This window comes from Eumetopias jubatus, unplaced genomic scaffold, assembly GCF_037043125.1.
Source record: "Eumetopias jubatus isolate StellerSeaLion01/CBP00866 unplaced genomic scaffold, mEumJub1_p1.0 scaffold_8, whole genome shotgun sequence".
In the NCBI taxonomy this organism is placed as follows: domain Eukaryota; kingdom Metazoa; phylum Chordata; class Mammalia; order Carnivora; family Otariidae; genus Eumetopias; species Eumetopias jubatus.
Window position 1 is genome coordinate 51,389,924 of NW_028274814.1, and position 21,746 is coordinate 51,411,669.

The window sequence follows — 21,746 nt, forward strand, 5'->3', positions numbered from 1 at the left end:
ATTCTTAGGCAAGACAGACATCTTGGGAGTTGGCATCAGATGGTCTTGATCTTCTTTGAAGTGCAGTACTCTATCTCTTTGGTCTGCTCTTCCCCACCTTTCAGAGTTATCTGATAGTTACTTTACATATTCTGTCCAGGATTTTTAGTTGTACTCAGTAGGAAAGATTGGACAGAGTGTGCTTACTCTATCTTAACTGGAACCAGAGCCCTTCTATGTAATTTTTAAGCTTTATACAATCTTCCCCACTAGATTGGATAATTATTGAGGGTAATGCCTGAGAATAGTGTTACTCCATATATTGACATATCCAATTGAGGATCCAGGACATGATATTCGCTCTGTGACTTAAATTCATTGAAACACCCCTATTCTAGTCTTTTAATTATTTTTGTTATTTTTATTAAAGCACAGGGTCAAGTCCTGCTTTATAGCTGGTGTAGCTTTCCTACCCTTGACAGGAGTTACTTTCCACATTTAGATTATATGGTCAGTCTTTTACGGTTGACAAATAGAATTTAAGTTTTCATCTGGATTACTACTTTGTTTTACAGTGCCGAAACATTTTTGTTGGAGAAATGTCTTCAGAATCAGAAAAGGACAAAGAGAGGCTGGTGCAAGCTGCCAAAACATTTTTCTTTCACATGCAAGATCTTGTTGCCTTCACTAACACGCTTATTGAATTGTTTAACAGCACAATGAATACCCAGATCCACTCCATGGCTGTGAAAGAACATGATAATGTTAAGAATGTCTTTGAACAAATATTCACAATTTTTAAAGAGATGCAATCTGTCCTGGAGGCAAAGTATGACCAGATGCAAAAGGAACCTTTATGTTCCAAGATTGCAACAGCGGTTTGCTCTATGGTTGAAAAGAATACCAATGTAAAGGAGTTGCAGCAGTCAGCTAAAGAAATGTTCAGAAACGTTCAGACACCAATCATTGTTGCTGCCCTGAATAGCAGTAACATCCTTAGCAGTTTGGAATCTTCTTTTTCACTCTTGATGACATATCCCATCATGAATCTTCAGTTAAGTGACCTCTATAGAAAAGACACCGAAGACCAATCAGATGCCAACACATCGGAGAAAAACAAAAGTCTGGGTCAATCCAAAATTGGTATAGTAGACATCTTGAAAAAATTGCAGGATGCGCTAAAAGCTGAGCATGTCAAGAATACCATCGAGTCAGCTGCAGATCAGTTGGAGCAAATTGTCAAAACTATGGGACCAATCTTAGAGGTCCTCAAAAAAGCCATAAGTACTATGGAATCCAAGATTCCTGTGCCCAAGAAAGCCAATGACCAGTAGGAGTGCAACAGAGGTGCTCATTTCTGTCAGAAAATCAGTTCACATCCTGTGAATTTTGGGAGTATGTTCTAGGACCTTTGCTGCCAGAAATGTGTTATATTAGGACATAAGTGCAAAGAATAGTCATCTGGAAGACCATTTACCTCCAGTTTTGCTTTATTCAAATAAAAATCATCAAAGAAAGCCTGCTTGACAGGGGAGTTATTAAAAAAAATTTGTTCAGAATATCAAAGTAATGTATTACATTTGGGGAAGTCTCTAAATATTACATATCATCTTAACGCATAATTAAAATAACCCTGAACTAATTTCCACTCTTGGTAATTCTATTTCTAGATACTATGTGTGAAGTCCAGGTAAATGTAAACATTATTGTTAGATAATCTGGCAGAAACTACTGTTCAGGTCCAGGAAACATATAAAATAGCCTTCTGCATTTTTACAAATATTTTATTTATTTACTTGAGAAAGAGAGCTAGAGAGAGGGAGAGAGAGAGAGAGAGAGAGCACGAGCAGGGGGAGTGGCAGAGGGAGAGGGAGAAGCAAACTCCACGCTGAGTATGGAGCCTGATGTGGGGCTTGATCCCAGAACCCTAGGATCATGACCTGAGCTGAAGGCAGACGCTTAACCGACTGAGCCACCTGGGTGCCCCTACCTTCTGCATTTTTGTCACTCCTATACCAATCTCTGTATCATCAGTGCCTTACCTATCATAAGCCATCACTAAATACTTTTGGTATGATTTATCCAGAAGTTAATGAGAACAATGAATGAAGAGTAATAGTTTTCTTGCTTAGTTGAGTAAGAACAGAGCAAATGATTTATCCTTGTCTGCCTTCTACTGAGGCCTTGTGATTAGGGGCTATTGGAGGTTCAAAAATGATGGTGCTCTAACCTTTCACAAAGAAAAGACCGTAACACTCAGAGAAGTAGGATTTCTGAGATGTGCTTGTATTGGTGAAGAAAGGTCAGACAAGCCCCTTTGCCCTATCAGAACGTCTTTGGCTCTCATGCAATGGGAAAGAGTGTGTGCTTTCAAGATTGCCATATTCTACATGATACCTAACAGGAATATTGTCGAGAATAAGAAAAGCCATTAATAACTCTAGTTCTTTAGTGGAATTTTTCTTCTGAGAATAGTTAAGTTTTGTCCTCATTCAAACATCTTCTCATCTAAAGCCTTAAATCCCATTTTCTCCTTTAAAAATAAAACATATTTCCCTATACTTAAAAATAAGGCCGAAGCATGAGAAACTAAAAGGGAAACAAATTGTGAGCATTTGGTGGAGAGGGGGAAGCAGATGTGCAGTTTATGTAGTTTTTAGCCTGCGATGCAGTGACGTCCACCAAGGTTGCCAGGTCACCTCCCCAGTCGTGGCTACTTCGAAGTTGCACTTTTTGCTAGCCTGAGTCAGGAGCTCAGCTCCAAAGCCAAGGCTGTCATTGGAATCACCGCTGTAATTTTGAATTAGGAATCCCTTCTTTGCTCCCTAACAGTAAGACCTTCAGAATGTCCTGTGGCCAAGGGCCAAGGGGATTTGGGCCATTTCCAGGGCTTATAGGGCTTGGAAAAAGGATGAGTTTCAATACGCAAACTCTGCATTTTCTCTCAGCTCCAAATAGCTGGCTTATTTTGAGGACATTCTTGAGGGTATCCATTTGCTACCCTGTCCTCAAAAATACACATACCTCAGTGGGAGGCGGGAGGTGCAGCTCTCACTTTGTTATTTTTTCTGTACCTGTGTGTGTTCAGGTTCTCACCTGCCTTCTCTCGGTCTTAAGATTGTGTCCCAGGAGGGGCACCTGAGTGGCTCAGTCGGTTAAGCATTAAGCGTCTGCCTTCAGCTCAGGTCATGATCCCACTGTCCTGGGATAGAGCTCTGCATCGGGCTCCTTGCTCAGGGGGGAGCTGCTTCTCCCTCTGCCTCTGCCCCTCTCCCTGCTCGTGATCTCTCAAATAAAATCTTAAAAATAAAACAAAACAAACAAAAAAGATTGTGTGCCAGCATATTGCAACAGCTGGGAGAGTCACATGGAAATGAATAGGCCAAGGGTCAAGAAAAGTCCTGGTCATGGGACACCTGGGTGGCTCAGTCAGTTAAGCGTCTGCCTTCGGCTCAGGTCATGATCCCACCGTCCTGGGATCAAATCCCGCATCAGGCTCCTTGCTTGGCAGGGAGCCTGCTTCTCCCCCTGCTTGTGCTCTCTCTCTCTCTGACAAATAAATAAATAAAATCTTAAAAAAAAAAAAAAGACTGGGAGCATGTCCAGGGGCAGTTTGAGGGAGATCTTCACCACACGTCAATGGAAATGGCAGCTAGTGTAGCCGCTTGAGGTCAGGATGGGCCGTGCGTGCTTCAGTAACAGTGGGTGGTTTCCAGATGCTGGTGGCTCCTGTGAGGCAGGCCATCACGGGTAGTACCTCTCACATTTTCCCAGCGCCAAGGACCACTGATCTGCCCACTCTGATGGCTTCTTGTCTGCAGCTGCTACCCAACCTCTGGACATATGGGGGGTGGGGGAAGCCACACTCTTTCTCAAACCCGGTACTCTTATTTAGTGTTTCTCTCAAATTCTTTGTTTTGGGTTCCTCTCATTTTCTCTCCATTCCTTCAGGTCTTGAAAAGCAACCGGGGGAAGATTCACTAGTTTCTACCTCACATCTAGTTTCATTCCTCCTCAGAGGCCATGAGCACAGTGTGATCTAACTGAATGAAGCAATAGTGGGAAAGAAGAAGTGAACTGTCATAAAGCACAACAAAATAAAAAAACACATGGGCACTTACTACAAGAAGATAAGGGAGGGAGGGAGGGAGGAGGGAAGGTGGGGGGGGAGAGGGAGGAAGGAAGGGAGTCCTGTAATACTTGTAACAACCTTTTTTTTCACATTTTATCACTTGCCAATGTTTGGTACATGTTGGCGTCTCTGAAAGCGTCTAGTTCATTAAATGTTTGTTGAATTTTACCAAATCAAGATCTGGGTTCATAAAGTATAAGTCGGTTTGATTCAGATCATTAGACAACTCAGGCCAAGAATCCTGGTGTTCCAAGTAAATCAAGCTCTACAGAAATTTTCTTTCACTGGATTTATTATTTTTTAAAGTCAGAGCAAATAGGGGACCTCGGGACAATCAGATAGGCATAGTAGAACACTGGATCATAAAGATACAAATAAAACAATAAATGAAGCCAAAGTATCTTTTTGTGTACACAAAAAAGAGAGAAGCATTAATAACAATTACTATAGGAGATAAATACTCTGCAACTTTATAGTGCCAACTCTTTTAACGATCCATGTGAATTTATCCATTTACCTTCAAAGATATCCCAGAATGAAAAAGCAGAAATTACAGTGAAATTTTTGAAACCGGTCTCCTAACGTTTCATGAACTTTGAATTGATGTAAATCAATGGTCCGCTTCACAGGCTTTTTGCACAAAAACTTAGGACTCTAGGGAGAGATTGAGGAAAGGCAAAGTATGCACATTCATCCTTAACCCACAAATGTACACAGTTCAAGAGAATAACTTCTATCTCTGGAGATTTGTTCTATAAAGCAGCAACAGGAGGAAGAAATGTTATCTTTTCAAAAACCTGGTTATTCCTTTACGGATCATAATCCCGTAAGTCACCAGCCTGGAGGGCTTCTTAACACAGGTTCTGGGTTTCTGATTTTATAGATTTGGGATCAGGCCCTAGAGTTCACGTGTCTAACGTGTTCTTAAGGGACATTGGTGCTCCAGGTGCTGGGAGCATGCGTTAAGATCACGTATCTAGCGTGTCTTACTCAGAAGACTGATTTCTCATGGAGATCCAATGTGTTAGGCTGACCTTTTAGCTTGATCAGGTGGCTCTTTCCTCTTCAGTCCGCATTACAGCTTCTTTCTGCCAGATCTATTTCCTGACCCTTGTGTACACTGATCATTTCTCTATCCCCTGTCTCTTTTCTACTCAGCTCTCCTTCTTCCATCTGAAGCCCTCCCTTGAGCCTCATTTCCAGTAGAAAGCTGTATCCAACTTTGAGAGGGATCATAGCAGAGGGATCTCACTTTTCTCTAAACTCAAAGCACTTACTATTTGCATGCGTTTCGGCACTAAGCGCTTGACACACACCTATGCTGACTTCTTCCTCTCACCCCTTGCTCCCACCCCAGGGTCCCAAGGCCTTGGTCAAATGCTGCCTCCTCCCTGAAGCCCTCCTGGCTTCTTCTCTTGCCTCAGAAGTTCTTCTGAGCTCTCGTGAACAGAAGACTTGGTATTCCCCTTTCTTTTGGTATTTCCTCTGTGACTTGTGTTCTTTTCTTCATTGCTCCCAAGAGATTGTAAACTCATGGAAGATCTGGCTTACACTATTCAACTTTTAATCCCCAAGGTGTTTTGCACATAGTATGGCTCAATAAGTGCATTTATATGGCACAGAAAAAAAAAATATTCGCAAGATGTTGGGAGGATTTTCTATTGTTTCACTAAAGCTCACAACAAAGCTTGTTCTTAGAGCCAGGCCAATGAGACTCTATTCAGTAGCCACTAACCTGCCAACATTCCTGGGCAATAAATCATGAAAACTGTGTCTATGGAAAATTTATGCTTGCCTTATTAGGTATAGAGACCAATGTAAGCTAGGTGACAGAGGTGCGCTTGGCCCTGTTCTCAAAATTCCGTGGAAAGATGCCTGAATTCTCGACCAGGGAATTATATGCAGCTAATTCCCCACTGAGTCTCTTCTCTCATGGCACCGTCCTTTTAGAAAGTCCTGCTGGGGTCATATGAGCTGATTTCACTTTCATTGTTTCTTACCCAAATCTCAGAGGGGCTAAGGAGCATGGACTTTCATAATTTCACTCCGTTTAGCCCAATATCCGGATCTTTGGAAATCAGGGCAACTCCCATTGCCCCATTTATATTGTATACGACTGAAGGGAGTTGGAGAAAATTCCCAGCTGTGAAGTTTGGTGATTTATACTTCCTTTTATTTAGTTACTGTCACATAGTGAGGACTCGATATATTTTTGATATTTGCTTGGTTATCAGATTTTTTCCCTCTCTTATCTTCTCCTTTATATCCACACACATCTGCATGCTTTTCTAAGAAATGTACCTAAACTTTTGATGACGACTTAAAATCTAATTTGCCATAAAGTCCCTCTGTAAATTAACATATGAATTTAAATTCTAACTTCAGTAATATTTTAGAAACATGTGTGGGGCCCCATTACTGCCAAAAAATTAGATTTCACTAACATCTTTTATTAACTTTCCCTTTTATCTCTCAATATTTCCTCCTATCTGAATCTACACTGGTTTGGTCTTGAATGCTGATAAAAAACTCTGAAGAAAATTTACACTTTATTTCTCTGGGGTTCAAAGCTTTTCCATTTGATGAAGATTTTTTTTTTCTGTGCTTTCGAACTCAAGCTTCTTGATTTGTTCCTATTTAGGATTGCTAAATAAAAAAAAAGCAATCATAACTCCTTTGATTGCTTGAGATAGGAAATTTAATTCAAATTATTTATACAAATATACAAGTTATTGATTTATGTAATTTTTAAAAAGCCCAGGATTCCAGCTAGGGGCTCATATTCTCTCATCAGAACTGTTTCTTTTCATTTTCCAGTTCTTCCTTCATTGTGTTCACTCCATTCTCGAGATAAGAGTCTCCCCTACTGGTGGAAAGAGAGCTGCTCGCAGCTGTAGGCTCATACTCATTCTGCTTTCATCAATCTCCACTCAATAAAAAGGCTCCCACACCCCATTCCCAATCCCAATTCCAAAACATTACCATGACTGTATCTCACCAGCTCTGATTGGGTCCTTTTCTATTCCAGGATGAATCTCTGTGTCCATGGAGAAGAAATATACTGCATTCTAGGTCCACTCACAGGCAGCGGACTGAGCCAGCAATGAGTCAGTTGATACCTGGGCAGAGTGATTCCCGGAGGGTATTCAGGTTGCCCCTGACTGGCATCAAGCAAAAGGGCACAGAGAAAGCAAAACCACAAGGTTCCTTTATACTCCACTTTTGGAAGAGATGGCGACACTGGTCAAAAAGGAGAGAGAAGCAATAACCACAGGAGCAGGGTTGTACTTTTTGCTGGAACCTGTCAAAACGAACACAAAGTTAGAGAACTTTTAGGTAGCAGAGTTTATTTTTTTAAAAACTACCTTATTTCTCCTTTGATTCACTTTTTTTAACTTAGAAAATTCCTAATAAAAATATTTGAAGTTAGCTACTTTAAAAAAAGTATCCTCTTAGAATTTTTTCTAACCAACAGAACTCAGCTTGTTTATTTTGCAGATGAAACAGCACCAACAAGTTCAGAGATTTACTCCAGGTTACCCGCCTGCTAGTCGGTGTGTGAGATCTCCTGATTTTCCATCTTTATTGTCATCAGCAGCACCATCACCATCACTGGTATCCCTATTTTAATTGCCATGATCTTTATCACCATTATGAAAGCTAACATTGATTAGCAACTTATTCTGTGCTGTGTGTGTTTTAAGCACTTGCTATCAATTAGCTCATTTAATCCTCACAGGAAATCTACGAGGTATTTTTTCTCATTATCCTCATTTTTCCGCTGATCAAACGGTGACACAGACATGGAGAAACTTACCGAACATCACACATCTAGTATGCAGTGAAGGCAGCATTCCAACTCAGGCAGTCTGGCTCAACTCTGTCTTTTTAGCCACAGTATTGTTTCTCCATATATTGCAAAATGCTCTAAAGAGTGGGATCTCCTTTTCAACCAGCCTTCGCTGACTATTTAGGATAGAAAAGATGTTTGGGAGTAGGAAGACATTCAACTCTGTGATTGCCTCAATATTTGAATATATTGCTTGATAGGATGACCAGACGATGGAGAAGTATTTTCCCACTACTTTCACATAATAATGCATAAAATCCTTTGAGTTTCCTGGAATTTCTTGGAATTCTATATATACAAACAATATTTAAAATCCATTTTCACCAATAAGAGTAGATAAGGAAAATTAATAGTGCATACCTATTTCTAAGCTTTTGTCAAAGTTCCTGTTAAAATTGTATTGTCTGAATTCTCACAGGGACCTCGAGACCATTAATACCACTTGAACAGCTCATTCATTAGAATAATTCTCAAACAATTTTTTGTTTTGTTTTCTCTTCATTGAGGCTGAGATCACAAGGACCTCTGTCTCTGTCCTTTCTCACTTTGTAATAGGATATGATTCTACTGAAGAGTTATCAGAGAATATTGATTGACAGTGAAACAATACAGTGGGTAGAAATTATGGTTATTGGAAGTGATTAACTTGGGTTTTGAAACTTTGTCCCTAGCTGACCTTTATGTTAGTTACTTTCCTTGGACCTGAGCTTTCTCATCTGTAAAATGAGAGCATCTCATGTCAGGACTGTTGGAAATACTAGAGTTACTACCATTCTCCTTTGCTGTACTTCATGGCTACTATAATGATTGATGCTCAAATAAGGACAAATATATGGACATTACCATTTTGTAATCATACTCATCCTTCAAAACCACCTCTTAACCCCCCTTCATAATAACGAGGATATTGAAAAAGCTTACTTTCATTTTATTTTCTCAGGTTAAAGTAACTTTTCTTTCCTCTCTTGTTACTTTTTCTCTCTTACAGTCTTTAACATTTCTACCTCATGCTTTATCATTATCGTTATTATCATTATTTTTACACAGACAGTATCTTTATGTAGGTGGATAAATGAAAAACATCTGTGAATTAAATGCAATCTACGGAATCTTTCATTTAAGGATAACTCACATTAAATTTACTTTTGTAGTTTTTACTTTTCTTCTAGACTATCTATTCAATGCTTTTCATTCCCTCTGTATCCTAGTATTTTTCAAATTGGAGGTTGTGATGCATTAATGCTTTATCATGACCATCACTATAATAATGTGATAAAATGGGTTAGAATACCACATCTTCTTTATATACACAATGGAATATTATGCAGCCATCAAAAGGAATGAGATCTTGCCATTTGCAACGACGTGGATGGAACTGGAGGGTCTTATGCTTAGTGAAATAAGTCAATCAGAGAAAGACATGTATCATATGACCTCACTGATATGAGGAATTCTTAATCTCAGGAAACAAACTGAGTGTCACTGGAGTGGTTGGGGGTGGGAGGGATGGGGTGGCTGGGTGATAGACATTGGGGAGGGTATGTGCTATGGTGAGCGCTGTGAATTGTGCAAGACTGTTGAATCACAGATCTGTACTTCTGAAACAAATAACGCAACATATTTTAAGAAAAAAGAAAAAGAAGAAGATAACAGGAGAGGAAGAATGAAGGGGAGTAAGTCAGAGGGGGAGACGAACCATGAGAGATGATGGACTCTGAAAAACAAACTGAGGGTTCTAGAGGGGAGGAGGGTAGGGGGATGGGTTAGCCTGGTGATGGGTATTAAAGAGGGCACATTCTGCATGGAGCACTGGGTGTTATGAACAAACAATGAATCATGGAACACTACATCAAAAACTAATGATGTAATATATGGTGATTAACATAACAATAAAAAATTAAAAAAAAATAAAATCTTTAAAAATATTAAAAAAATGGGTTAGAATAAAAAACACTAGAGTTAAACAGCATGTGAAATGGTGAATGATTGTCTTGTTTTACATGCGTGTGTGTGTACTGGTACGTTTGTGTGTGTGTGAAGTGAGTTATAATGTAGTCACAGTCACAGAGGATTGAGACTAATAGTAGGTTCTTAGTAATATTTTTGAACAAATTAATCTCCTGAAAGCACTCTGTAGAGAACATTGTCCTGGGATTTTTGTCATAAAACATGGGAAAGGGTCTTACTTTTGTCATTTATAAGCTGAATAATCTCACACAACCATGTAACCTCTCTCAACCTCAGTATTCACATCGGTATAGTGGGGTCAGTAACCAATGTACAGTGTGGTTTTAAGAATTAAACAGATAATGTGTGTGAAAACCTTCTGTGAATGGAATTTGCTACATAAGTATCATTTTTTTTGGTGGATCATAACCTAAATTTGGTCATTGCTGCCTTAGGATATACAGTTTGGGGAGAAATATATAATTATTACACCCTGTATTTCATGAACTCCAAATCTGTGAATTATATCAGATTGCTCAGAAAGAAATACTCAACCCTTTGAAAAAAGCAGAAAAAGCTAAAACTGATATGCAGAAGCAAATGCTCCAAATGCTCTAGAAAGGGGCCTTTCTGTCAAATGTGGAGATTAATGAGTGTTACTCTTTAGAGTTGGCACTCAAACAAGGATAAGTTTTGTTTCTTCCATCTCTTCCTTTTTTTCTTCACTGTCAATATCACTGAAGCTCACATTTGTGCCACTAAACTATTATCCCACTTCCATGTGCAAAGTGCTTTCCCAGAGTTTTTCAATTGTGTTTGAGAGGGTGGACGCCAGGTACTGCCACAATATTCCCCTTTGCCTCCACTTTATAAATGAAGAAACAAGCTCTTAGGCTGTCATTTATACGAGGCCACATAGCTACTAACATATATGCCCAGCCCTTCCTGGCTCCAAAGTCTAGTCTCTTTCCACCATGCCATGTGGCCTCCTAGATTCATTCAATTACTCTTTTCTTTCTTTTTCTTTCTTTCTTTCTCTTTTTTCTTTCTATCTTTCTTTTTCTTTCTTTTTTTTCTTTCTTTCTTCTTCCTTTCTTTCTTTGCTTCCTCCTTCCTTTCTTCCTTTCTTAGGTTTTATTTATTTATTTGAGAGAGAGACAGAGATAGCAAAAGAGAGCAAGAGAGAGAAGGAGCGGGGAGGAGAGGGAGAAGCAGGCTCAGGAGAGGGAGAAGTAGGCTCCTTGCTGAGCAGGGAGCCCGATGCGGGACTCTATCCCAGGACCTGGGGACCATGACCTGAGCTGAAGGCAGATGCTTAACCAACTGAGCCACCCAGGCGTCCCTCAATTTACTCATTCTTTCATCCATTCGGCTGAGACAGACACTCTACTTCAAGGTTAATGTGATGCCACAACTAGGGAAGACTAGTTTGAGGTAAAGCCCAGAGTAAAAGAAAACAGGAAACAGGAAATTAATAAATAAATAATATGTAACAGTAATAGTATCTGCAAATTTTGAGTACTTACTAGTGTCAGAATCTGTTCTAAGAGCTTTTACATGCATGAGTCATTTTATCATCACCAGAATCCTATAAGGGAGGTTTCATTACATTTCCCCCCCTATATTACATATAAAGAAATGGAGACACACAGGACTAAGACTTTGCCCACATTCTCACTGCTAGTAGCTGGCACAGTTAACATGTAAAACCAGGCTTACTACAAAAGTTGACTATTTTTTCTAGAAACATGCTTAAGAATTTTGATTATGTGAAATATTTTAACAAATAAATCCTTCTTTGTGAATCCAGTGATACAGAACAGAGTATGTATTTGTGTGTTTACAGATTTTTGGCACGGATTATTTTCCTGAACAAAACAAAATTTAAGGACAAATAACTAACATAACATATTTTGAGTCTTTCAACGGGCATGAAAACATCTGTTTCTATGGTAACCAGTATAGGTCACAAAAGGGATGAGAAAAGAATTAGAAGGGAGAGCTGTTAGTGTAGAATGTCTTATACAATTTTTCTTTTGCATTGCCCTTGCTTAAATATATTATGCTACCAATTTGACCTTTTAACTCTGAAAGCGACAGATTCCTCCGTACTCTTTGAACTTGAGAAATGTAGTTAACAAGTTAACGAACCAATTCTGAAATAAATCGAGGAACTGGGGAAGCTATATTCTCTAATCTATTATCTTTTCATTGGGAGAATTATGGTGTTCTGGCTGACCAATTTTAAAGGTCTTCATGTTGTCTTTCAAATATGATGTCTGTCAGATTAAGAGGGAACAGGAGAGGAAACAAGTCATTGGCTCAGAGGACTTTTTAGATGTAGAATAGCTTATGGCTTCTGCTTGGGGAAAAAAAATGAAGGGATAAGAAACAGTTCCCTGAGAGGATTCTGGTTTCATGAGGAATTAGATATCAGTCTTCCAGAGTACCATCTGGGAATCCCTAGACTGAGGTTGATGGCAGAAAATAGCAGTTAGTTAGAAAAGCAGGTCTGGGGAGAGTCCATTGATCTTACTCCCTTCCAGTGAAGGACTCCCAGAAAAGAAAAACACACCACTTCCCTCCTCTCATTGTTCATGTATGGATCAACCCAATACTGCTCCAGGATGTTGGGATAAGTAAAGTGTTATTTGTCAGTTAGCAGAAATGACTTAAGGAGAGTTTCAGAAATAGCTTACTTATTGAGAAAACAAACAAACACCACTGCAGCATCATGAAGTTAATCAAACTTTTTTTTTTTTTTTTGGTAATCAGTAGAGATAGGTGGATATTGGTTGTGTTTATCTCAAGATGATATAGTCTTTTTGTCCTCAACTAACTTGTCTGTGCTATCAACCAGCCAATGGCAGCCTTGAGGCTTCCCTAGTTGGCTTCCATACGAGGTTTAGGGAAAGCAGAACCAGAGGATGGAGCAGCCTTCTCTGCAACTTTCAGCCAGAGCCAACAGAGTCAAAGGAAAAATGGCATCCTTGCAACTTGAGCTGATTCTTCTCCCTCTTTCAATCTCCTGAATAGTTTTGTAGTTGTGCTGGCTGGGAAGACAATCCAACTCCAGCTCTTGGCCTACCATGCAATGTCTCTGACCAAAATATCACCCTTTACGACCAGGGGTCATTTTTTTCTGCCATTTACAATCTCTTCCCAAGACTGCACAGTGGTGAATTTCTAGGAAAAATTTAGATGTAGTAACTCACATTGCAAATGACCACATTCTAGATCAGTCATATCATGACTATAGCTCCTTATTTTTGACTATGGGTTGAGCTTTCTAGAATATTTTCTCTTTCTAGTAAATATTGAAACTGTTTTTAGTCAATTGAGTTATCTGGTCATCTGACCAGATCACTTGGAAGTATTGAAAGAGAATGCTTCATTTATTCACTCATTCAACAAATACAGATTTTTTTTTCAACAAATGTAGATTGAACACCTCTATGGGTCAGGAGACTAAAATTAATATTGGTTAACACTTATTTACCATTTATTACATGCTAGGTCATGTAAAAATGCTTCAGTATTTTATTTTATTTTATTTTCACAAGAGCCTGAGGGGCTCTATTATGATGCTCCTTACATAGTTGAAGAAACATAGGGAGTTTAAGCAACTGGACTGAGAACACAGCTAAAAAACTGTACAAGTTGGAGAGGAATCCAGACAGAGTGGATCCGGGGTCAAACTGCCAGGATTCCATGCCAGACTCTTAAATACTGTGTAGTCACATGTCTGCCTACAGACAGCTTACAGAGCAATACAAGATTACTGATTCTCTTAAGTATGATTTGTGATTTCAAATATCCGGTCAAGACCAGCCAAGCTTCCAGAGTCTAGCAATGTGCATGGCTATTCCAGCTAAGCCTTAACTCCAAGTTGTGTTTGAGTAGCTTCCTGACAGGAAAGCAAAGATCATTAGTTTGGTGGGGACGGTCTTGAAATAGTTTCCTTTGAGACTCATGGAGTAGAGAATACGGGTAATAGTTTCTATTACAGGGGAGCCTGGGTGGCTCAGTTGGTTAAGCGTCTGCCTTCGGCTCAGGTCATGATCCCAGGGTCCTGGGATTGAGTCCCGCATCGGGCTTTCTACCTCTGCAGGGAGCCTGCTTCTCCCTCTCCCTCTGCCTGCTCCCCCTTCTTGTGCTCTCTCTGTCAAATAAATAAATAAATAAAATATTTAAAAAAAGTTTCTATTATATACTCCTTTTTCTCAGTTTCCTACCCTTTGATGTAAATGTTCTACAATGTTTTACTTAATGTATTTTACTGTGTTCATCAACCCAGTAGAAAAATTTTTCTGTCTCAACTTCATCCTGATGAGGATGAAACAACAGTGTAGTTCCAAAGAACCCTGGAAACTGGCTATGAATGTTCTTGTTTGGTGTTAAAATCTCACTGTTTGCTTCATACTCTAGTTTTTCATTCTCCTCTGCAAACACTGATCTCTTGGTTCTGTGGAACAGATACTCATTTCACTCATGTTGCTGCCTGCCACACTTCTACGGACAGGCAAGAAGAGATAAAAGTATTGATAAGTCACCTCTCCCCCGGTCTGTGTTTGCAGATAGGCCAGAGTAAGCAGGCCCAAGACCTCAGCATGGATGCCGATTTCAGGATCATTGTAACACTGCAGCCCCCAAATGCTGAGAAATGCTGATAGCCTGAATTATTAACAGTAGCAATAATGATGGAGTCGAGAAGGAATCAGGGATATTTTGAAGGTAGACACCGCAGTTAAGTGTGAGTGTGAACACATGGACATGTGGATAAGGACAGTCTTCCTTCTAAATTAAACAGGGCACAGCTACTTGCCACAGAACTACCATTTTGTGCAGGGACCCTGGCTGGCAACGTACAGGGATGGAATGGAGCCAGCCACATATTTTTCTAAAAAAGATCTTAATATTTTTTTTGTTCTGTGATGTCTCCAATTTCTCCTGCTTCGGTTCATTTTTCACAATATCATCAGAGCTCTTGCTAAAATACTGATCTCACTGACGCTCCACTCTTTAAAAACTTCCAATGACTTCTCATTACCTACAGCATGAAGTTTGAAAGTCCTTAGCATAGAATACAAGAGTTTTAACCACCTCGCCTGTCAGAAGTCTCCCCACCCCAATCAATCCCCTATTCCTTTTCTTCTTCTTCTTCTTTTTTTAAAGATTTTATTTATTTATTTGACAGAGAAAGAGATAGCGAGAGCAGGAACACAAGCAGGGGGAGTGGGAGAGGGAGAAGCAGGCTTCCCGCTGAACAGGGAGCCCGATGCGGGGCTCGATCCCAGGACCCTGGGACCGTGACCTGAGCTGAAGGCAGACACTTAACGACTGACCCACCCAGGCGCCCCTCCCCTATTCCTTTTCTACTCCTCGCCTCTTCCTGTGTCCTATACCTCCTATATTCCAGCCATCCAGAATTATAAAGATACCCTAGACACTGGTTATTTGAAACCTCTGTGATTCAACATATGCTGTTTTCTGCTTGAAATGACTTTTTCACTGAAAACCCCCATTCCTACTTCAAGTCCCATGGGGTCCTCTATCATGCAGACTTTCTCACTTTCTCCAGAGAGAATGAGTAGCTTCCTACACTGAGAAGCCACAACCAATCCTTAAACATCTGGTATATTGCTTAGTGCTTTTGAGTGTGGACATTTGCTCATATTTCCATTTCTCATTAGACTAAAACTCCTCCTGGGATAGTGATTTTGCTTTATTCATTTCATACCACCTGACGCCTCCCATTCCAGTTCCTGGAACATAGAAGATGGGTAATAGATAAGAGTGAATGAATAAATCATGCCTCCTGCTTCACTCATAGCACTCCTTATTCCTGTAATGACCATGACAAACAAAACCCCCCCAAAACAAAAACAAAACAAAACCGAGTTTGAAGGTGAAGGTAAAAATAAATCAAATCAAATAAAATAAAATTTATGTGCTATCTTTTTCAGTAGAGGTTTACTCTCTGTGTCTAGAATGCCCCACATATTAGGGCCACTGAAGAAACACATTTTTTCTAGAGGTAGTTGAGGAGGAAGAAGGGGAGGGAAACCAAGAAATAAGGCAGGTCTTCTCTAATCTGTCAGTTCCACTACTTCTGAAGGCCAATTTCCATGTTTTTTGGCCTTTCCCCCAATAAGCCCACTCGGAAAAATAACTTTTTTAAAAGAATAGTGGCCTGTGATCCTGATAAGAGTAGATTCCATTTAGATCGATAATATGATACCTTTTAGCAGCTGACAGTTATATGTGCTCACGTTCCCAGCTGACCGCAACTGCAACCAGTTTCCTCGTGGGTGGTAGCTCACATTTACAACTTTGAACAACTCATAGGGAGGGACCAGGACCTCCTTCTTGAGAGAGACTTTTTGTACAGGGGCACCCAGGCAGGTAAATATGGTAAATAGAGTTTGGTTCCCAAACTTCTGTGCGTCTTCTTTCAGGAGAGAGGTGGAGAGGAATTGGCCAAATCGGATGGTGGCACCTCTGTAGGCTTCCAAATAGATACCCTTCAGCTCATGATGCACCTCAAAACACAGAGAGTCATTCTTCATGACCATTTCTTTCCTTAGCAGCTGGATTGCTGAGGTCAGGTAGTAGTGCAGGTACTTGAAATGGAATGAATGTTTATACTGCTGTGGAGACCTCCCAGCACTGGCCATGGCTTTAGTGAAGTCTGTGCGGACACTATTGTTTGATGTATAAACCAAGATGGCCACAGCATGTGTAATATTCATGTTCTTGGGGAGATCTTTTGCTCTGTTCAGCCAGGTTAAGTGGGCATTTGCCCAGACCCTGTGGAAATTTCTATGTGCTTCTAGTTCTTTTGTGAAATAATCCCCTTGACTTAGCTTCTCCATGACCTGTGGGCTGCAGCCTTGGTACTGATCATCAAAGGAATCTGGTGTCAAGTCAAAGTCAATGTTAACTGCAACCTGTAAGAAAAGAAAAATCTTGACTTTAACTTTTCAAATCAGATGGTGGATCTGGTGGCTGACTTGCTATCCTCCATAAAGCCAAGTCTTCTTCTCAAAACTTATTTGCTGAAATAAGTTTCACTCATAATCATTACCCTGTCCCAGAGACTGAATTGGGTTTGATAACTATTACTAAAAGCTCAAAAAAACTCGCCTCCCCAGGGAGGAAGTGACCCTTCTTGTATAACCAAAATCAGTATTTTTGCATAGTAGTTTGAAGAAAAAAAATTATAAAGTTCACGTATACTTTCTGTTTCCCCTATTGACCCCCTTCACATCCTGTCATGCGTGTTAAGGAATGTCTCTTTTATGAATACCTAAAACTTGTATGAAGTCTCTGAACTTTATTTAAGAAAAAATGTCAGTGATGAGTAATGTTGGGTTGTCCCTAGGGGTCCCCAGTAAATAACAGCCCTCTCTTCTGATCAGGATCTGATTTAAAAATTGAGGAAAAAAGAGCATGTATGAAGGTTAAAATATCATCTTTACTGCTGAATCGTTGGGGCACACATCTTTGGGTCTGATGGTGAGTAGATTTGTTAAGAGTAAACCCCAGAACAAGGCAGACTTGCCCACTGAGCTGCAGACAGTATTGGACTGTGGCCTGCCCGAAGATAAGATTCTTGTCATGGAGGAGCACACAGCTCGTGTCCTTTTCTGTCAGGCTAACTCCCAGGAAGAAAAAGTACAGAGTCAAACTCAGAATGCCCAGTTATTATTCCTGATGTTACCAATCAACTAAATTTGCCCACCACCAGGGGAGTGGTAAAGTGCTCAGGAGTGTGCCTAGGACAGTCCCTCCTCTTAGAAACCAGGAGTGGGAAAAAGAAAATTTCCTCAAAAACTAATGATGTAATATATGGTGATTAACATAACAATAAAAAAATTAAAAAAAAATTCCTATGGGTAGTCAACTGAAGGTTACTTATTAATATCTAGTCCATATTAAACTGAAGGTGAGAGATTTGAATACAAGTTCATTAAGTATCACCAGTCTATTTTTTAGAGCCATAATTTCAACTATCTAAATTCCAAGATGTTTTCTTCTTGGCAAAGAAACGATGCTTTTCTAATAAACACCACTCCTTATATTAGAAGATAAGATTCCATCCAGTCAATGTCAAAGATGTTGCAGCTGAAACTCAAAAACATACCATTTGGTGTTTTACTGTTATTTATGATGAGAAGACATCCAGGTGTGTGTAAAATGGAGCATATTTTTAAGACTGCTTAAATGATCTTTACCAATAACTCTTTACAGAAGGTTTACAAATAGGTCTACAGAATCTATTTAAGTCAAAACAAAACAAAATCAATCATATCATGTTCTGTTACATCATGTGAGCTCTAAACACTTTACTGTATTACTAGATCTCAAATAGGTACTATGTTATCTCTTAACAATAGGTTTTCATTATATAGATCTTTAAATTATAATACTTCTTTTGAGTTGATCCCTATGAAACAGTCGAAAGCCAAACAGACTTTATTTTGCATCATTTGTCCTACAGAAGCAATGTTTTAAATTTTATGGAGAATCAAGAAAACAACATTATGCCTCTAGCTTCCATTAACGCCAAATTTATAAACTCTAAAGAATTCCACGATTTTTAAGAATTGTTTTCAACACCCTTCACTAGCATTATTTTTTTTTAAGATTTTATTTATTTATTTGACAGACAGAGACACAGCGAGAGAGGGAACACAACCAGGGAGAGTGGGAGAGGGAGAAGCCCGTTTCCCGCTGAGCAGGGAGCCGGATGCGGGGCTGGATCCCAGGACCCAGGGATCATGACCTGAGCCGAAGGCAGACACTTAGCAACTGAGCCACCCATGTGCCCCCTTCACTAGCATTATTGGTTAAAATGTCTGAATGAGGGGCGCCTGGATGGCTCAGTTGGTTAAGTGCCTGCCTTCGGCTCAGGTCACGATTCCAGTGTCCTGGGATCGAGTCCCATATTGGGCTCCCTGCTCAGTGGAGAACCTGCTTCTCCCTCTCCCGCTCCCCCTGACTGTGCTCTCTCTCTCTCTCTGTCACATAAATAAAATAAAAAGTCTTTTAAAAAAGGTCTGAATGAAATCAGATCCCAAGTGACTAAAAGTCACTTAAAGGTTGTCACAGGAAAGCGCTCCAGTGGAGCGCTGACCATAAAGAAATCACCTCCTCAATTGTGCCCTACCTCAGAACACCTAGTGGGTGTCTGCAAGGCGGAGAATAGCATCAGAAGAGGAAGCGACCTCGGGAGGAGCCAGGTTCTCATCCTGGGGGCTGCCGTAGTTGGGAGAATCCTTTTGCCTCTGTGGGTCAATGGACGGTATTCATTTGCGGTACAAATACTTCTCTGCTCTTGCAGCTTCATCCTGAAATGAGTGCTCAGTATTCTCCTCTGGGATTTTCTTTGGGTGAGTCTCAGCAAGAACTTGCCTTGTTCATGTTTTGTTGAGATTTCTGTTGACCACCTCCAACCAGCGGTTTTTCGGAGGGAAGCTCCAGCTCCAGCTCCAGCTCCAGCTCCAGCTTACTTGCGGAGCTGAAATCTCTGCGAAATAGACAGATCTGTGCACCAAATAAGGGATTGGGAAGTGAACTCGTTAGTTTCCAGTTAAAAATAAAATCCCTTATCTAGTTTGTGTAGGGGGGAATTCCAAAGCCCTGTTAAGGGTCAGGCTCAGCAGCACAACCTTAACTTTCTCAGGAAGACAGGAAAGGCACGCGCTGTACAGTGTTTGGGGCCAAGTGACATTATCTGGAGCTGCAGGTTTCCACTTCGAGTGATATGATTGGCTCATGCAGGTTGCTGGGGAGATGCCACCTCAAGGTGGGCCTATGTCACGCGCATTTGGTGCTGCTGATAGGCCCTGCCCAGAAGGGGCTGATAGGAAACAACATACCTTTTAGGATGATTGTCAGAAAGAAGGCTCTCCTTGGTGCTTTTTCACAGTAACTTTCAAACTCTCCAATCCAGAAATTATACCTGTTGGGGTCACAGCTCTTCCCCGTTTTCTGTTCTGGAGGCATCAGATCCTCTGTCCACGCTAGTTCAGCCTAGCTTGAATCCTAACGACTACTGTGAGAACAGCTGACCTCAATGGAAAGTAGGGTCCAGTGTGACAAGTTAATGCCTCACACGTGCTCTTTAAACACCCTCTCTCAGGCACGGCCCTTTCTAGTTTGAACATCTTGCCTCTATTCCCAATCCTTGGGGTAATTGTTTTTCTTGCAAATCTTTCCCGTCTACACTTCCTGATTCATTATTTAACTGTGAAGAGAAACTAAAGCCCATTCTTAGAAATTCTGGTATTTTTTAGCACCCCAGAATATTTTTCATGTAAATTTTCTGATGATCACAGCAGTTCTTTTTTTTTTTTTTAGGTTTTATTTGTTTATTTATTTGAGAGACACAGAGAGAGAACGTAAGCAGAGAGAGGGAGAAGCAGGGTCCCTGCGTGGGGCTCGATCCCAGGACTCTGAGATCAGGACCTGAGCCGAAGGCAGGTGCTTAACCGACTGAGCCACCCAGGTGCCCCAGCAGTTCTGTCTCATTACAAAAGTTCAGGATATTCAGACAAGTATAAACGAGGACACAAAATTACCCATAACCTATCACCTGGAGGAAGGTACTACTTAGATTTAGATTTTAGTGCTACACACACACACACACATTTAGGGCTGAAATAATATAGTATGCAATTTTTCATACTGTTTTTTCCCTTAACATTTTTAATGTAAGCTCATCTCCATATAATTTAATAATTATTGAAAACATGATCTTTTTCACTGTTGCACACTTGTCCCCCCGAGGTGCTTCCATGCAGTGAAATGTGGAATGGATCCATGGATCTGTCTCAGAAGCAGACTGATCAGTGAATAGAACATATTGGAACCTGCCTTACTGAATGCTTTGATCTGTTCCTAATTCTTAAGACAGCATCTGGCACTGAGAAATAAATGAAATAAATAAATAAAAACAATTATCATTATTTGTACAAAGGTTTATTGAATAAATATATTTAGCTTGATTTCAACTTTGTACTGTTAAAAGTAATGATCTGTGAACATATTTTGGACATAAATCTTTTTTTTAAAAGGTTTTATTTATTTATTTGAGAGAGAGTACAAGCAGGGGGAGGGGTGGAGGGAGAGGGAGAAGCAGACGCCCCTCTGAGCAGGGAGCCCGATGTGGGACTTGGGGACTCTGGACTCGATCCCAGGACCCAGGGATCATGACCTGAGCCGAAGGCAGACACCCAACTGACTGAGTCACCCAGGCACCCCTGGACATAAATCTTTGTGCGCTTCTCTTCTTGCAATTTTAAGACCCAATTCTGGAGATAGGACCGCAGGTCACTGAAATGCATATTTTTTTAATTTAATGGAAAACACAGGTAGTATATGAAAATATCCCTTTAAGACTTTTAAAATTCTTAAGAGTCCTCATTATCACCTATTCATCTGGGAGACTGAGGTGTGAGGAAGGGCACTAGCGTCTGAAAAGTTGGATTATGGGCTTAGTCCTACAGCTTGCTGGCTGAGTTAATTTAAGAAAATAAGTAAGCTGTGGGGCGCCTGGGTGGCTTAGTCATTGGGCGTCTGCCTTCGGCTCAGGTCATGATCCTAGAGTCCTAGGAATGAGCCCCACATCGGGCTCCCTGCTCCGCGGGAAGCCTGCTTCTCTCTCTCCCACTCCCCCTGCTTGTGTTCCCTCTCTTGTTGTGTCTCTCTCTGTCAAATAAATAAATAAAAATCTTAAAAAAAATAAAAAGAAAAGAAGTAAGCTGTGCTGAACCTCTGCTTCCTAACCTTACAGAGCTGTCAAAAGTAAATAATAGTTACCTCTTATTGGGA

The 21,746-nt window shown here is 40.4% G+C and overlaps 2 protein-coding genes across 2 annotated transcripts; one reads left to right on the forward strand and one right to left on the reverse strand.

The window, feature by feature from the left end:
• The first annotated feature begins 578 nt into the window (after nt 1–578).
• CUNH12orf60 (chromosome unknown C12orf60 homolog) lies at nt 579–1,434 on the forward strand. The gene has a single exon (XM_028119703.2). It carries the CDS (start codon nt 579–581, stop codon nt 1,311–1,313), a length of 735 nt encoding a protein of 244 aa, XP_027975504.1. The 3' UTR covers nt 1,314–1,434.
• Nucleotides 1,435–4,404: 2,970 nt separating this feature from the next.
• Nucleotides 4,405–19,596, reverse strand: ART4 (ADP-ribosyltransferase 4 (inactive) (Dombrock blood group)). The gene is made up of 3 exons (XM_028119773.2): nt 19,081–19,596; nt 16,150–16,858; nt 4,405–7,412 (listed from the first exon to the last, which is right to left on the reverse strand). Exons 1-3 carry the CDS (start codon nt 19,258–19,260, stop codon nt 7,321–7,323), a joined length of 981 nt encoding a protein of 326 aa, XP_027975574.1. The 5' UTR covers nt 19,261–19,596; the 3' UTR covers nt 4,405–7,320.
• Between the last annotated feature and the right edge of the window lie 2,150 nt (nt 19,597–21,746).

Excerpts from the sequence above, each read along its gene's own strand:
- ART4 (XM_028119773.2), bottom strand. The coding sequence starts at position 19,260 with ATGAAGCTGCAAGAGCAGAGAAGTATTTGTACCGCAAATGAATACCGT. Across the intron at positions 16,859-19,080 it reads CACCCACTAGGTGTTCTGAG|GTTGCAGTTAACATTGACTT; the intron begins GTAGGGCACAAT and ends CTTTTCTTACAG. Across the intron at positions 7,413-16,149 it reads TAACTGTCAGCTGCTAAAAG|GTTCCAGCAAAAAGTACAAC; the intron begins GTATCATATTAT and ends TCGTTTTGACAG.
- CUNH12orf60 (XM_028119703.2), top strand. The coding sequence starts at position 579 with ATGTCTTCAGAATCAGAAAAGGACAAAGAGAGGCTGGTGCAAGCTGCC.